This window comes from Balaenoptera acutorostrata, chromosome 1, assembly GCF_949987535.1.
Source record: "Balaenoptera acutorostrata chromosome 1, mBalAcu1.1, whole genome shotgun sequence".
In the NCBI taxonomy this organism is placed as follows: Eukaryota; Metazoa; Chordata; class Mammalia; order Artiodactyla; family Balaenopteridae; genus Balaenoptera; species Balaenoptera acutorostrata.
This window is the reverse complement of record NC_080064.1, coordinates 40,333,812-40,351,217: the sequence shown is the minus strand read 5'-3', so window position 1 is coordinate 40,351,217 and position 17,406 is coordinate 40,333,812. Positions and strand designations below refer to the sequence as shown.

Here is a 17,406-nt window from a genome sequence, read left to right as displayed (position 1 = left end):
ACTCATCACTATGGAAGTAGGAAAACTTCTTCCCGTTGCTCTTCTTAAATTGGCCTACTGAGGGTTTTTTTCCCCACTTCTGAGCTTTTGAGTGAAACTCTTTTGTTATTTTGAAGTTACCTGATTTATCAGATGCCTCAGTGCTTTCCTCTGATTTCTCCTCCAGAGATAATGTTACCAAAATGTCTCTTTTAATAACTGTGGTTTGTTCTCATCTCATATTTTGGGGTTCATGTGAATATCTTGTCACTTCATTTTGTTGCAGATGTTTTCCATGGATTTTTTTAAAGTACTATATTCTAGGTCCTTAACTTTTTAAAAATTTCAGTATAACATACTTTAATCCTAAATTCTACAGCATAGGTTCTCACAAAGTGAACCCATGTGTGAACAGCATCTGAGTCAGAGACACGACATTACTAACACCCCAGAAGTGCCTCTGGTGCCTTGTTTCAGTCATTATGTGCCCCACTGTTCTAATATCCAACCACATATAGATTAGTTTTGTGTGGTTTTGAACATTTCGTAAATGGAATCACACAGTATTTTTTCTTTTGGATCTGGTTTCTTTGGTTGATCATTATGTTTGTGACATGCATATACTTCATTTTTATTGCTATATAGCAGGAGTCAGCAAACTATGGCCTATAGGCAAATTTCAAAGTTTTAAATTTCATTTAAAATTTTATTGGAACATTGGTAGGCTCATTTATTTATATGTTATCTGTGGCTGTTCTTAAGCTACAACAGCAGAGTTGAGTAATTGTGATAGAGACCACATAACATACAAAACATATATACTATCTGGCCCTTCACAAGATAGTTTGTCAGCCCCTGTTTTAATAGTATTCTAATAAGAATACCATAATTTATCAATTTATTCTACTTTTTATTTGGGGCTAATACTAACAGTGCTGTTATCAACATTATTGTATATGTTCTTTGATGAACATATGTGTACATATTCCTGTTCATTATATACCTGAAATGGAATTGCTAAATCATAAGGAATGTGCATATTCTTCTCTAGAAGACACTGACAAAGAGATTTTCAAAGTGTTCCAGTATCAGTGATTGAGAGTTCTAATTTCTACATATCCTTGCTAATTCACTGTACTTTCTAGGTTTTTTTTGTTTGTTTGTTTGTTGTCATTATAGCTATTCCTGAGGGTATGAATTGATAATGTTTCATGGTTTTGTTTTGCATATTCTAAAACTATTATTGGGTGCATACAGGTTTAGAGTGTGTTTTTGCTCTGACTGATAGACCTATTCATTGTTGTAAAATGTCTTTATCTCTAGGAAAGCTTTTGCCTTCAAATAGAGTTTATCTGACTTATTATAGCCAACCAAGTTTCTTTTTGTTAATGTTGCTTAGTATTTTTCATCCTTTTACTTTCACCCTTTCTCTGTCCTTACATTTAAGGTATGTGTCTTATATAGTTGGGTTTTCTATTATTCAGTTTTCCCCTGCTTTATTTGGTGTCATCATTTAATTTACTGATATTGTTGGGCTTTTATCTCCTTCGTGCCTCCTTTAACAAGCAGATTTTTTATTCCCTTTTTTCCCTTTAATTTTAGGGTATATATTTGCTTATTATTATTTTAATAGTTGTACTATAAAATACATCTATCCTTTATTATAGTCTGTTTTTTATTTTTCCAGTTTTCTGATAATGCTAGAATTATAGAACACTTACACCCCATTTACATCACTTTCCCCTTTAAAGTTATTGTTGCCATGCATTTTAGATCCCACAATGCATTGGTAGTATTGATATACAGTTATGTTCATTTATATTTGTCTCTATATTGTTTTCTATAGTAATATTTGTATTGATCTACATACTCATCTTTTTTGTTGCTCTTTATTTTTGGATTCTTTTTTTAATTTGGATCATTTCCCATTTGCCTGAAGAATTCTCTTTAGTGTTTTTGATGCAGGCCTACTGTTGGAAAATTTGCTTATTTCCATTTACTTATTATTTATTAATTATTTATTTACATATCTACTAAATCTGTGAAAGATTGTTGGCAGATGTTTTTCTTCCTGTACTTTAAAAATGTCATTCTGTTATCTTATGGCTTTATCATTTCCTTGAGAAGTCAGTTGTCAGTCTCACCCCTGCTACGTTGAAGGTAATGTCCTTTATCTCTGGCTTCTTTTAATATTTTCTCTTGCCTTTGTTTTCAAAAATTTGGTTTTATGTATTAACTCTGCTCAGGATGCTCAGAGCTTTTTGAATACACAAATTCCTGACATAAATTAGTTTGGGAAATTCTAGTCTGTTATCTCTTCATATATCTTGTATGACTGCTCCTTTATTCCTTACTTTTTGTGTGTCCGGTTACATCTGTTATACCTTTTGATTGTCTCCCACATGTGTTTTGCATTCCTTTCTGTATTTATCATTCTGTTTTGTCGTTTATTGTGAATGTTTCCTGTGAACCTATCTTCTAGTTCACTGATGTTGTCTTCTGCTGTTTCCAATATGCTGTTCACCCATCTATTAAGTTTTTTAAATTTCAGCTACTTAATTTTTAGATATAAAATGGCTCTGATATATTTTTATAGATGCCAATTTATTGAACTCCTTAATTTTTATTTCTATTTTGTCCAAATTTTCATTTATTTTCTTAAACATGTTGATCATAATTATTTTAAAGTGCTTGTTTCCTGACTCCAATACCTGGATTAAATTTGTGATCTGCTTCCTTTGTCTTTTTACTTTTGCTTACAAGTCACGTTGTTCTGACTCTTTATGTACCACTTATTTTATAATTAATTTTAGATATTATGTTTAAAACAAGTTCAGATTTTTCCAGGTGATGAAATGGTTCCCTCTTTCCTCTACTAGGCAGGTAGCATCATAGACCGATAACCTTGATTTAAAAGAGACTGAATTGGGTTGAGGCTATGTTGATGTTTTGGTAAATCTCAGTTTACCTTTAATCAAACTTTTTCTGAATCTCAGTTCAGCCTTCTTTTTTAGGCATGAGCCTCCAGTGTTTTCAATTTAGAGCCTTTCATGTCTTTGTCTTCTCAGTACCAAGAAGCTGAGATAGTTTCCATCCTGCTTGTCAGAGGTTTTAGGCTTAGTTCCTTACATTTCCACAGCAGGGAGCTTCAGAAATTATTAATGTATTTGAGTCTCCTCTAGTCTCTGTTTTTGTGACACCAGTTCTGCATAGTCACCAAGATGTCTGCTGGTTTCTCTGTCCACCAGCACCAGCTTTATGGCTAGTTCCAGCTATTCTCAGAAATAGGTGTCCTCAGGGAAAATGTGATCGCAAATGGTCAACTGTCAATTCGCTACTTTCCAGGGCTTTCAACTCTCACCTGCTATGTTATCAAAGTCTTTCTTCCTGATGGATGTTTGTCTTTTAAGTACCATCTGATTATGTGAGATAGTTCTTTTGCTTTTCAGTCATTTTTGGATTAACTTTTTGGCCCCAACCTGGCACACCTTCAAAATTTAGCAAATATCTTGATAAGGACTTTTTATGTGTTTGAGGCTCTTCTAGTCTTCAGTTTTACCTCTCTAGCCTAGTGTGATCCACAAAAAAATTCTGCTGGGTGCTCTGTCCCCAGAAATAACCTTTGCCTGAGTCAAGACCAAGTTTTTTAGCTTAGCTAGTCCAGATTGTTAAGAGTCTTCAGTTTAAAAATACAGTTCCTTAAGTGTCAATATTACTTCTAGGGTTTTTGCTTCTTGTGTTTTCAAGGCCTCTTGCCCTGGCAGATCTTTATTTCTTAAGCACCATAATGCTAATATCTGCACTACTTTTCAGATACTTTTGAGTTAGTCCCACGCAGCTTCATAAATCAATAAATGTCATGATTGAGAGACTGGTTGTATATCTAAGGCCTCATAAAACTCTAGTTTCATCACCCCACTCTCCTACAACCATCAAAAGCTTTGTTAGTTTCTCTGTATCACAGCAGTGACCCTTGTCCTAATCCAAGCCCTGGTTCTCAGCCTCTTGTCCACGCTCAGAATGTACAAATGCGTTGAGGAAAAACAAAAGTACATATCATTAGCCCACTTGTCTGCACCTTTCTAATAACTTAAACAATATAAACTTTTTATTTTTTTCTGGCTTTTCTAGTTTTTAGCAAGAGCATTGGTCTGCCTTGAATTATTTCACCTAACCTAAAAAAAATTTCTGTATGTTTTATGAGGAGATTTGTACCTCTATGTGTTTGTTTTTTATTGCTGCCATAACAAATTACCATAAATTTGGTGACTCAAATTAATTATCTTACATTTCGGTAGACCTGAGTTTCAACCTGTGTCTCACTGGGCTAAAATCAAGGTGTCTGTTTTCTACTTAGTGTTTCCAGGGGCGGATCCATTTCCTTGCTTTTTCCAGCTTCTGGCAACCGCCCACATTTCTTGGCTTGTGGCCACTTTCCTCCATTTGCAAAGACAGCAACATTGCATCTCCCTAACTCTTATTCTTAGTCACATCTCCCTCTGTCTAACCACAGCCACAAAAGGTTTCTCTGCCTTAAAGAATTCATTTGATTAGATTGGGCCCACCCAAATAATCCAAGGTAGTCTCTTCTTATCAATATCCTTAACCTTAATCAAATCTGCTAAATCCCCTGCTGCCACGTGAGGTAACATAGTCACTGTTCTGGGAATTAAGGCATGGGCACCATTGAGAACCATTATTCTGCCCACCACAATGCCACTAACATCTTCCTGGAATACCCTTCTCTGGCAATTGTTAAAAGATTTTTTTTTCTTTGTCATGTATTTTCAGCAGTTAAATATTATACGCTTAGGTGTGGTTTTCTTTGTATTTATTCAGTTTGACATTTATAGTGCTTCTCAAAAAGCACACATTAGACTTGGTCTCTGTGTGCCATATGTCTCTTAAGGTCTTTTATTTTCATTCCTGGGCATTTTCTGATGGGCATGTTTTATATTACGAATATATTTCAAACTGTGACTTGCATATTTGTTTTTTTAACAAGAGTCCTTTTGTGAATACAAGTTCTTAATTTAATGTAACTCAGTTACTTTTGGTTATTTTGGTTCTTTGGTTACTTTGGTTCTTTTGGTTAGTACTTTGGTTAGCACTTTCTTTGCCCCATGTAAGAAAACTTTGGCTAACCATGGTTCTAAAAATATTCTCAAAAAAATCTTTAATCGTGTTGCCTTTCGCATTAAATCAACAATGCATGTGGATTTGATTTGTATATATAATGTGAGATTTGGATCAAGATTCATTTTATCCCCATATGATTAAGATCCAGCATCTTTCTCCAAACAGCCGTTCTTTTCCTCACTGTATTTACATGGAGATAGTCCTGGATTCTGTTCTGTTCGATTGGGAGTTTAGATACATGAGTCTGTTTCTGAATTTTCTTCTATTTCATTGGTTTAATTGTTTAATTTTGTATTAATACCATACTTTCTCAATTGCTGTAGGTTTATAATAACTCTTCTTATACCATGGCATAAGTCCTTCAACTTTATTCTTGCTTGCAGATTGCTGTGATTATTCTTGGTTCTTTGTATTTTTATCTGCATTCCAGAGTCAACTTTTCAGTTTTAAAAACCCTGCTAGGATTTTGATTGGGATTACATTAAATCTGTACTTTGATTAGGGGAGAACTGATATCTTACCAGCATTGAGTCTTTCAATCCATAAAAATGGTGACTTTTAAAATTAATTTAGATCTTTAATTTCTTCCAATTATGTCACAGTTTTTATTTTGGAAGGCTTGCATGTATTTCAGTAGATTTAATCCTAGATGTTTGATATTTGTTATGCTATTATAAATTGTATCTTTTAAAATTCTGTCGTCTGTTTGTTCTTGGTATGATGACTTCTTAGAATAGATTTTTGTATAGTGACCTTGTATCCAGTGACCTCCTTATATTCACATATTAATGTTAATTTTGGGGTATTTACATATGTAATCATAACATCTGTAAATAATGACATTTTTATTTCTTCCTCTTTAATCTTTATGCCTTTTATTTATTTATTTATTTTGCCTTATTACACTATCCAGGGTTTCCAATATCCAATAGAAGTGGTTATAGAAAGGACATCTTGTCTTGTTTGCCATCCAAAGAAGAAAGCTTTTTATAATTCAACATTAAGTATGATGATTTCTGTAGATTTTTTGTGGGTATTCTTTTCCTGATTACAGAAGTTCCTTATATTCCTTATCGTCTAAGCATTTTTAAAAAATTATAAATGTATCAGTTTTATCACATTGCATCTATTGAGGTGATTATGTGCTTTTTCTCCTTATTTTAATGTGGTAAATTACTTAATTTTCAAATGTTAAACCATACTTGCATACTTAGAACAAAATTCTTGGTCATAATTTTTTAAAAATATATCACTGGTTTCAATTTGCTAATATTTTTCCTAGGATTTTTACATCTAAGTTAATGATAGTGATTGGTACATAAGTTTCCTATCTTGTGATGTCCTTCTCAGGTTTTGGCTGGCCTCATACAAATGAGTTGGAAAATATTCCCAATTATTCTCTGCAAGAGTTTGTATAAGAGTATTTATTTCTTAAATGTTTTAAATAAGCCCATCTTTGACAGTTTTCAATAATGGATTTAATTTGCTAATTTCATTTTATTGTGTCCAGGAAACACCTTTGTATGATTTTAGTCCTTTTAAATTTATTGAGCCTCATTTTATGATCTAACATAATATGGTCTCTTCTGGAGAGTTTCCCATGTATATTTGAGAAGAATGTATATTCTGCTGTTGTCTGATAGAGTGTTCAGTAGGTGCCTGTTAGGTCTCATTGGTCTATAGTGTTGTTCAAGTCTTCTGTTTATTTGTTGATCTTCTGATTGTTCTATCCATTGGTGAAAGTGAGGTACTGAAGGCTCTAACTAATATGTGTCAGGAGTTTCTCATTCTCATGCTGTATTAGAGTTCTCCAGAGAAACAGAAGAAACAGGATGTGTGTGTGTGTGTGTGTGTGCATGTGTATAACAGAGACAGAGAGAAAGAAATTTTAAAGAACTGGCTTATGTGATTGCAGAGGCTTAGTGAGTCCAAAATCTGATATTCAGGCTGGTTATTCAGGAGAGAGTTGTAGTTCAAATCCAAAGGCAGTCTGCTAAGCGTTTTACAGTGTCCTGTCTCACATTTAGGTCTTTAATCCATTTTGAGCTTATTTTTGTGTATGGTATTAAAGAATGTTCTAATTTCATTTTTTTACATGTAGCTGTCCAGTTTTCCCAGCACCATTTGTTGAAGAGACTGTCTTTCCACCATGTATAGTCTTGCCTCCTTTGTTGTAGATTAATTAACCATAGGTGCGTGGGTTTATTTATGGGCTTTCTATCCTGTTCCATTGATCTATATTTCTATTTTTGTGCCAGTGCCATAGTATTTTGATGACTATAGCTTTGTAGTATAGTCTGAAGTCAGGGAGCCTGATTCTTCTAGCTCCGTTTTTCTTTCTCAAGATTGCTTTGGCTATTCGGGGTCTTTTATGTCTCCATACAAATTTTTAAGATTTTTTGTTCTAGTTCTGTGAAAAATGCCATTGGTAATTTGATAGGGATTGCATTGAATCTGTAGGTTGCTTTGGGTATTATAGTCATTTTGACAATATTGATTCTTCCAATCCAAGAACATGGTATATCTCTCCATCTGTTTGTGTTGTTTTCGATTTCTTTCATCAGTGTCTTATAGTTTTTGGAATACAGGTCTTTTGTCTCCTTAGGTAGGTGTATTCCTAGGTATTTTATTATTTTTGATGCGATGGTAAATGGGATTGTTTCTTAAATTTCTCTTTCTGATCTTTCATTGCTAGTGTATAGAAATGCAACAGATTTCTGTGTATTAATTTTATAACCTGCACCTTTACCAAATTCACTGATGAGCTCTAGTAGTTTTCTGGTAGTGTCTTTAGGATTTTCTATGTATAGTATCATATCATCTCCAGTGACAGTTCAACTTCTTCTTTTCCAATTTGGATTCCTTTTTTTCCTTTTTCTTCTGTTTGCCATAGCTAGGACTTCCAAAACTATGTTGAATAAAAGTGTCAAGAGAGGAAAACATAGGCAGAATACTCTCTGACATAAATTGCAGCAGTATCTTTTTTGATCTGTCTCCCAGAGTAATGGAAATAAAAACAAAATAAAACAAATTGGACCTAATTAAACTCAAAAGCTTTTGCACAGCAAGGGAAATCATAAACAAAACGAAAAGACAACCCACAGATTAGGAGAAAATATTTGCAAATGAAGTGACCAACAAGGGATTAGTCTCCAAAATTTACAAACAGCTCATACAGCTTAATATCTTCAAAACAAACAACCAAATCAAAAAATGGGCAGAAGACCTAAATAGACATTTCTCCAAAGAAGACATACAGATAACCAAGAGGCACATGAAAAGATGTTCAACATGCCTAATTATTAGAGAAACACAAATCAAAACTACAATGAGATATCACTTCACACCAGTCAAAATGGCTATCATCAAAAAATCCATGAACAATAAATGCTGGAGAGTGTGTGGAGAGAAGGGAACCCTCCTACACTGTTGGTTGGAATGTAAATTGGTACAGCCACTATGGAGAACAGTATGGAGATTCCTTAAAAAACTAAAAATTGAGCTACCATATTATCTTGCAATCCCACTCCTGGGCATATATCTGGAGAAAAACATGGTCCAAAATGATACATGCACCCCAGTGTTCATTGCAGCACTGTTTACAATAGACAGGACATGGAAGCAACCTAAATGCAATCGACAGAGGAATGGATAAAGAAGAGGTGGTACATATGTACAATGGAATACTACTCAGCCATTAAAAAGAATGAAATAATGCCATTTGCAGCAACATGGATGGACCTAGAGATTGTCATACTGAGTGAGGTAGGTCAGACAGAAAAAGAGAAATATAGTATAATGTCCCTTATATGTGAGATCTAAAAAGAAATGATTCAAATGAACATTTACAAAACAGAAACTGAAAACGAACACAGACTTAGAGAACAAACTTATAGTTACCAGGGGGGAAGAGTGGGGGGAAGGGATAGTTTGGGGAGTTGGGGATTGACATGTACACACTGCTATATTTAAAATGGATAACCAACAAGGACCTACTGTATAGCACAGGGAACTCTGCTCAATATTATGTAAAACCTAAACAGGAAAAGAATTTGAAAAAGAATAGATACATGTATATGTATAACTGAATCACTTTGCTCTACACCTGAAACTATCACAACATTGTTAGTCAACTATACTCCAATATAAAATAAAAAGTTAAAAAAAAAAAAAAAAGGCAGTCTGCTGGCAGAATTCCTTCTTCCTGGGGAGAGATCAGTCTTTGTTCTATTAAGGCCTTCAACTGACTAGATGAGGCCCACCCACATTATGGAAGGCAATCTGCTTTATTCAGAATCCAGTCACTAAATGTTAATCTCATCCATAAAAGCGCCTCAGAACTATCCATTATAATGTTTAACTAAATGTCTGGGTACCATGGCTAAGCCAAGCTGACACATAAAATTAACCATCACACATGCTTTTCCACACTCTGCCTCCAGAAGTTTGTAAAAATTAACATTTAAGTGTTCTTTAAGTGGTCTTCCCTTTAAACTTTATTATCCTCTATTATACTTACAATATAAATCAGTTTATAGAATTAGAAAAACCTGGTTCAAGGCCAGCTCTGCAACTTCTTATCTTTGTGACTTTGAACAACTCTAAATTTTCTCTACATTATGATTTAGGAAACTGAAGCATTAATTGTCCAGGGTGATAATGCAAATTAGAACTAGTGGTTAAATTCTATTGGAATTCTTGTTCTTGTACACACTTCATTATAAAGTTTTGAATTTGATAGCAATGAAACACATCTTATAGGTTTTTTAACTATGTATGAGAATTTCATTTGAGAATGACAGGTGTATGTTTTATTAAGTACTACTATTTAATTAGTGAGATGACTACCTTTTAGTTCTTGCTTTATCATAGACTACTGAATCACTTTTGTCCTAAATTTTTCAGTTTGCAAGCATGTATGGGTATCTTTTATTTCTTTGTTCCAGGGATGTTCTAAGAATGATGTCAGTTACATGTATAAGATGGTGATCGTTGATGACAGGAATCTTAAGAGAACATTTAACTTACTGCCACTTTCAGGGAAGGAGAGCCCACAGCTTCTTTTAATAATACGTCATTTTATTAATGACTTTCACCGAAAGAAAAATGTTTCTTCATGGAAATCCTGAAAAAGTTTCTTCTGGGCTAAATTATTTCAGAATACCCTCATAAAAAACTAACTGAATAGATATTAGCTGAAAGAGTTTGAGCTTAATTTTCATACTGGAGAATAATCTAATGGTTTGGAATGGAGATTTTGATTTTATAGTCCAGCTTATTTGCATTGCAGGAGGCAGTATAATGTAAATAAAGTTAGATCTGGGTTTAAGTTCCAGCTCTGCCACTTAATAACTTGTATCTTTGGGCATGTTGTTAATTTTTCCAAGTTGCAGTGCCTTTTTCATAAGGTTATTGAAGGCTTACAAGATATTCATTTAAGAAGTACCTAACTCAGTCCTAGATACCTTGAAGGAACTGAACAAATATTGGTGTCATCCATCTTTTCCTGTATCTACATGTGGACAAATGGGAATGTTGGTGAGAAATAAGAGGGGAATCACTTCCCTATGCTCCGGAAATATATTTTTCTGGCACTAATGGGAACGATATATCTCTTCTAATACTTGTTTTAGTCATAGTTAATGGCTTATGATAAGGTATGATGTTTGTTGCCTCTCTGTTTTTGTATAACTTGATCTTTTAAAAAAAAGCTTATACAAGGATGCTTATAAGAGATATGTATGTGTTTGAATATATATAAATATCACAAAATAGTCTTAAAATTTGAAGAGAATAACCATGAAGGCCATATAGTCCTTTTTGTTTCTTGGGGCGGAATTCTCCTCCCTAAACTCCTTGATTCTAGATAGATATTAGTGCTCTATATGAATGGCTTTAGTGATTGTGATCTTACTCCCTCTTAAGACAGTCATTCTGTTTTTAGAATGCTCTATTAATTAGGAAGTTCTTCCTCATTTTGTCCTTTATTAGATCTCATAATAATTCTACCTGTTGATCCATTCTACTCATAGAGATTCACAGAATAGACAAACTTTATTCCACATGTGTGCAGGAATCATGTCTTAGTCATCTTTCTATCCTCAGAGTCTAGGATAGTAAGTACCCAGCTCAAAATAGGGGTATTATTCAATGAATAATTGAGGTTCAGATTTTTAAGGCCCTTTTGTATTTTTTTCATATATAAACTTTTAAAATTTAGTCTATATTTTTTATTACTCCCAGTCAAAACTTATTTTTTTCAACTGTATTGACAAAATTAAACAAGGAATATTGATTTATGTTTATGTCTGATATCACTTATCATATAATCTAGAAATTAATATTTCTTCCAAAGATAGAATTTTAAAATTCAACGTCATTTACATCTCTTTCATTCAGTTTTTCTTGCAATATATTCTATTTCTGAAGATTGAAAACATATTAACATAGTGTCTTATTTCTTACACTTTCCTTTGCAGTGTCTTTTGTACTCATTACAGGTGATTACATTTTCTGTGATATTAATAGAGTAAATGTTCTACTTCATTGGCTTATCAGACTGAACAAAAATAAGCAACATCCATCTATATCCTATTTAAGAAAAAGATGTAAACATAATAATAAGGAAAAGTTAAAAATAAAAGTACAAATATATATCATCCAAGCACTGACTAAAGGAAAGTTATTGTAGCTATATTAATAGCAGACCAAAAAAATGTTAAGGGAAAAAGCATTAATAGAAATAAATGGAGTTTCTTCATAATGGTAAAAGGGCTCAATTCACCTAGAAGTTATAATAATTCTAAATATATATTCACATTTTCTGTGATTTTTAAACTTGCTCTATTATTTATTGCTTACATTTTTTAACTGAGTGCTCTCTTCCTAATTTCATGCCATCACCAAATTTTTAACATCATTTTTCTTGATAATCTTTGTTCAGCTGATTTCTTACATAAAGTGAATGACCACCTTATTAATACTAATCCCTACAGCAATCTGTTTGGGCTTACTGGTTCCTTTTACCATCAGTTCTCTTTATTTCTGTTCCTGTTTGACTGCAGAACAAGGGTATTAGCTAGTAGTTGAGAAAGATATTTGATACTAAATTATATAAAATTACCATATGTAAGAACATCCTTACTGTGAATGACATAGTTTACAAAGCTATCTTTAGAATTCTATTTCTTATGCCCTTGAGTTGATCTCTCAGAAGTAAAGAACAGGCTGCCCATAGAAGGAAGAGGAGCCATGTGTTTTGATTCCAACTACCCTGCCTTTCATTTTTACTTCTTGTGGCTTGTTACTGCATTTTGGTATACGAGTAATAATTCTAAATCACTTCCTTTGTAAGTCATAGGTATGTGTTAAAATGCTTAGATTTACATAGTTTTCCCAAATACTTATTTTTCAGAGTGCAGGTATAATCTTTTAGGAGTCCACATAACAATGTGTAAGCTATTACTTACTACACATCTTATTACATATCTTGACACAGTATCCATTCCTATTTATTCATTGATTCAAGAAACATCTACTGTGTGTCTAGTCTTTGATAAGCAGTTTTAGTGATACTATAATAAAACTGTATTAGTTTTATTGAACAGAATAGTAAATTCTCACTTACCCTTTTGTTTCTTTCCTAAGAAATCCAGCATTTAATTCCATTCCTTACATTGGGGGAGGGGGAGAACAATTACCACAGAAACATGGGTGTCATTTTAATTATAAAGTAAATTAATGGAAATCTTTAAATTTTTCAGGATGAGAGAGACCCAGAGAAAGAAGATGAACTGGAACTGAAAAGAGGTCTTTTACATAGAGACTCTGCCTATGACAGTGACCCAGAGTATAGGTATGAACTTGATTAATGCAGTGTATAGAGATCTTCTCATAGTTAGTATAAAAATAACCTGGTTTTTAATCTGCAGGATTTGTGGCAAATTTAGACTCAATATTTATTTATTTATTTATTTATATTTTATTTTAACTATATAAAATCCTATTATAGTATTTTAATGTTTGCCTTACTGAAAATTTTCAGTGAAAACAAATATAGTCAATTAATGGTGGTGCCTTTCATCCTACTTAAGATTTCTAGTGTATTTGGCTGCCTTGCAAATCCACATATTCAGGACTTATTTCAGGGTGTATTTATTCTCATCCTGAATAAATGAGGAAACAGCAGGTTTCATAATTTAGATCATGAGTAAGCCTTTTTTAATAACATAAGAGAAATTCAGTTCTTCTACCCTAAAATTTCAGAAATGTTAGTAATAATACAATTTTTGCAAAATTATACTAGCAAATCTCGTGAAGGCTTTTGAAAACTTTGTGTTAATTGCCATTAAGTATGGTATTAAAAACTGAATGTAAATTGTGAGTTTATATAACTAAAGTTTCTCTGAGGCCTTTGATGCTCTACCACTAATTACTATATGGCTTCCACCTTCCTGAGTTTCCTGAAAAACAAGTGTAAGAAAAAAGCTCCAGATAATGGAATATGTTTTATTGCTAACTGGTGTTTTGGACTGAAATCTCTGATCTTTGCCCTGGTAAGCTAGGCTAGGCATTCCGTGAACATGTGAGGACTTTTCCTTTTGTCCCTTACACAGAGTTTAAGTGTGAACTCCTGTCCAAAGTTACTGCTTCCCATCCTTGAGGAAACCTGGGTCTCTCATGAAGGAAAGTAGTGTATTTTAAATGAGTTTGAAGAAGAAGCAATCCAAATGGGAAAAGGAAGGGCCAAGAAAGTGCATACCTTGAGGAAGAATTTGTACCCTTTATTGTTGTTACTTAAACTTCTAATTCTTAGATTTCTGTTATGTGGATTAGCATCCCAATTTTGGGTTCTGTATCCACGTAATTAATTCTAATTGGGATGAGAAGTGAGTAGGGTTGATAAAGCAAAGGGTCTGATTTTCAAACTTTTTTATGTATAATATGCTTCTTAAAAATATGGATTTCTACTTTCTACCTCCATAGATTCTGGTTCCTAACATACAGAGGTGTGACCTAGAAATCTGCGTTTTAAAAAATATCATGAATGATTCTAGTGAAGGTAATATAAGGACCATATTTTGAAAAACACTGGTTTCTATTTAAAGTTTGCCATAAACCTTAGTATTGGTTCTTTTTCCAGTTCACCAAGCAATGTTAATGGCTAAGCTTTTGGTCACCTGAGACTGTTTTAGTACCTCTCAAGTGAGAGAGTTAAGCAGAGCATCAGGAAAGTTCTGCTTACACATTTCTGAGATTCCTTTATATTCCTTGCTGCTTCTCTTGGACCAGTAGGACATACTTGGACCAATAGGACACAGTGGTCAGTGCTTCAAGACATTTTATAAGAGTATCTTTGATATTAGCCCCAGAAGCTACTGAACTGATCAGGGTATTATTTTAGTTTTATCCCCAAGTCATATTATATAGTAGGCCAAGAAGTCACCCCATTCTACTTTCCATCTCAAAGATGAGAGAACCCACCTTCAAAGTGGTCACCCACTTGCTTGCCTTAAGGCTTCTATCAGCAGAAATCAAGAGGGAACTTGAGATTTTGGCTAAAAATTACCCCTCTGCAGACATCCATTGACACAGGGTCAAGAGGAAGTCTGCACGGACCTCTGGAATGGCTGAGTGAGGAGCTCAACAAATCCTCTCCTCCGAAAGCAACAAAATTGAACAGAGTTGTCAAAAACAACAATTTAAGGACTCTGGAAATTGACCAAAGGAATACAACAAATTGAGAAGCGTTTATCAAGAAAATCTCCTGAAGCTCAATAAGAGCAGTAGGAGTCTGTGGCATCTTGCCTGGAGCTCCAGTCCCCACCCCCCAACCCCCAGCTCCTCAGCACAGAAGTTCTACCGGGGCAGTCACGCCAAAGGACAGGCAGCTCTGCTGCCAGAGGGGACTGACTTTATATGGTGCATAGCATAGGAAATTTCATGTGTGGGGGGATTAATGGAAACAATAATGATCCCACTGGCAAACAATAAGGGAGGGCTTGAGGTCTTACTTACTGCTTACTGGGGCAGACAACAAAAATCCTAGGACAAGATAGCCACAGTTGTCCTTGATAAAGTTCTACGTATCCCTGGCAGTCTAGAACATTATGTGTATGTGTAAGGCTGTAAACATGTTCAGGAGAGACCAGAGAGCATGTTAGGGAGCCACTACTCCATGGCTGAGCGTGAGGCCTTATGAAGGCAGAAAGCAAATTCCAGGGCAGATTTATCAACCAGATAAAGTTCGAATGTATTCCCTAAGCCACACATAGGTCCACGGGCAAAAGATGGAAACGTTATAGGATTATTGACTCTGACCAATCATTTGTTGGTCATCAAGCTATGTTGACGCAGGGGCAACCCCTAGAAGGCCAGGCTTAAAAATAGAAACAGTAATTGAAAAATAATGAAGAGACACCAGCAACTACACAGTGCAAGGGAAACAGACTTCACAGCATAGGTCCAGGCAAGTCACTAAACAAATAATCAAAAACAACTTGGTAAGGAGTGAAAACCCAGAGTTGCTACAATTTTTATCTAAATTGTTGTTTTCAACAAAAAATTATGAGACATACAAAGAAACCATAAAGTGTGATCCATACACATGAAAAATGAGTTACTAGAAACCTCCTGAGGCAGCCCTGGGGATGTAGCAGCTATGTTTAAAGAACTAAAGAGAAGTATAATGACAGTCAAATAGAGAATATTCATGAAGAGATAGAAATGATTTTCTTTCATATTTTTCCCAGGAAAAACTATGCCCAGGACTCAATCCTTTATCTTATGATCTAGATATACATTGTGACTATCAGCCATGGAGTACAGCAGATGTTCCATGTTTTCTGCGGGAAGAGCAGAATGGCAAATTAGAGTGCTTGTTATTTCATCTTCCCGGCATCAGCCTATCCATGCTAGCTGTCCTGTGTCTTCCATCACCTTTGGGAATGAAATTCACTTGAAAGAAATCTCTTATCAAGGAGTTATTAAGTGACCTTTTACGTCCAATAATTTGGGATTTGAGAGCTGGATTGGGGAAAGAATTTACTACCCATGAAGACGTCCTTTTCAACTTTCATATTGCCTATGTTTCAGAAAATTTTAGACATTTGCTATGGTAGCCTTGCCAGTTTCCAGGGCCCTGGGATGCTCTTTCTCCTTTTAGTACCTTCTATATATTTTTCAAATTTCTTCAGTTTTCAGGATGTTGAAATTTCTCTATATTGTAGTACACTTCTGGCATCATTATTCAATTTGAGCATTAGTCCTAACTAAAGACCAGACATGAGATGATGCTTCATGTAGATGGGAGTTGGCTACAAAAAGAGAGGAGAAGATAAAAATAATTTTAATTTCATGTTTAGAACATGACTTGGCCGTTTATGACTATTGCCCCAAATTTTTAGCTGTGTTGTTCTTTTATGGAACTAGCTATTGATATAAACTGTTTTCTATTGTGCATGTTTTGCAGGTTATTAACAGTAGGAATATGCTCAATATAAATGCTTTAATTATGAAATTGTTTATAACAGAATCTCAAACTGAGTAATTTAAACTTTGACTGTATATTTTTGAATAACACAGATTGACTATAGTTTTCATTTCCAGCCCATTGCTCACTATCTGATTAACTTGATGAATTTACCAAGATGTCTTTAGTACTAATAAATGAAAGAAAAAAAGTCTAAATAATATATAGACTTAAAGTCTCTTGAATAACTAAGAAGAAGCTTTCAGTTTTAAGTGAGAAAATGTTGCTCAAATCTAATTTGAATTCTTTGGATTTTGTGTTACCTGGTGTTTTTATTGATATTTCAGACTAATTTGTGCCTTGGTTCTGTTACAGTATGATGTCTGGAATAACCAATGTTTTCTTGTTTATCTAGTGAATGCCTACTCATTCTTTAGGACTAAATTTAAGTTATTCCCTCTTCTGAGATACCTTTTATGACCTCAGCAGACTGTTAGTCATTTTCTCCTTTATTCTGCCACTTCCTCTCACATATATAATTTCAATTAGCAATATTTATCTCACAGTGATCATTTCATTATATGTCTGTTTTGCCCCCTTCTGTTAAGTGTGAGGCACAGATGTTTTGCTTACCTTTGTTTTTTGACTGCCCATCAACGTCTCTGACATGTACTAGGAGCTCAATTTAAAAAAAACAGTTCAAATATTAAAATTGAGTCTTTTATTAATAATGATCAGTTGCATTTGCTGAAACTCTTTATTATTAAATATCACATATTATGGTTGTGATATTTAATAACATCTCTAGATAAGGAATC

At 34.0% G+C, this 17,406-nt stretch overlaps 1 protein-coding gene across 4 annotated transcripts in view; it reads left to right on the top strand.

The window, feature by feature from the left end:
- The window catches only part of SPATA6 (spermatogenesis associated 6), a 163,227-nt gene that overhangs the window by 128,070 nt on the left and 17,751 nt on the right, over positions 1 to 17,406 (top strand). For all 4 annotated transcript variants that reach the window (XM_057548124.1, XM_007164491.2, XM_057548120.1 and 1 more), the window contains one exon: positions 12,882 to 12,973. In XM_057548124.1, the coding sequence (XP_057404107.1) occupies positions 12,882 to 12,973 (92 nt within the window). The remainder of the gene's footprint in view (positions 1 to 12,881; positions 12,974 to 17,406) is intronic.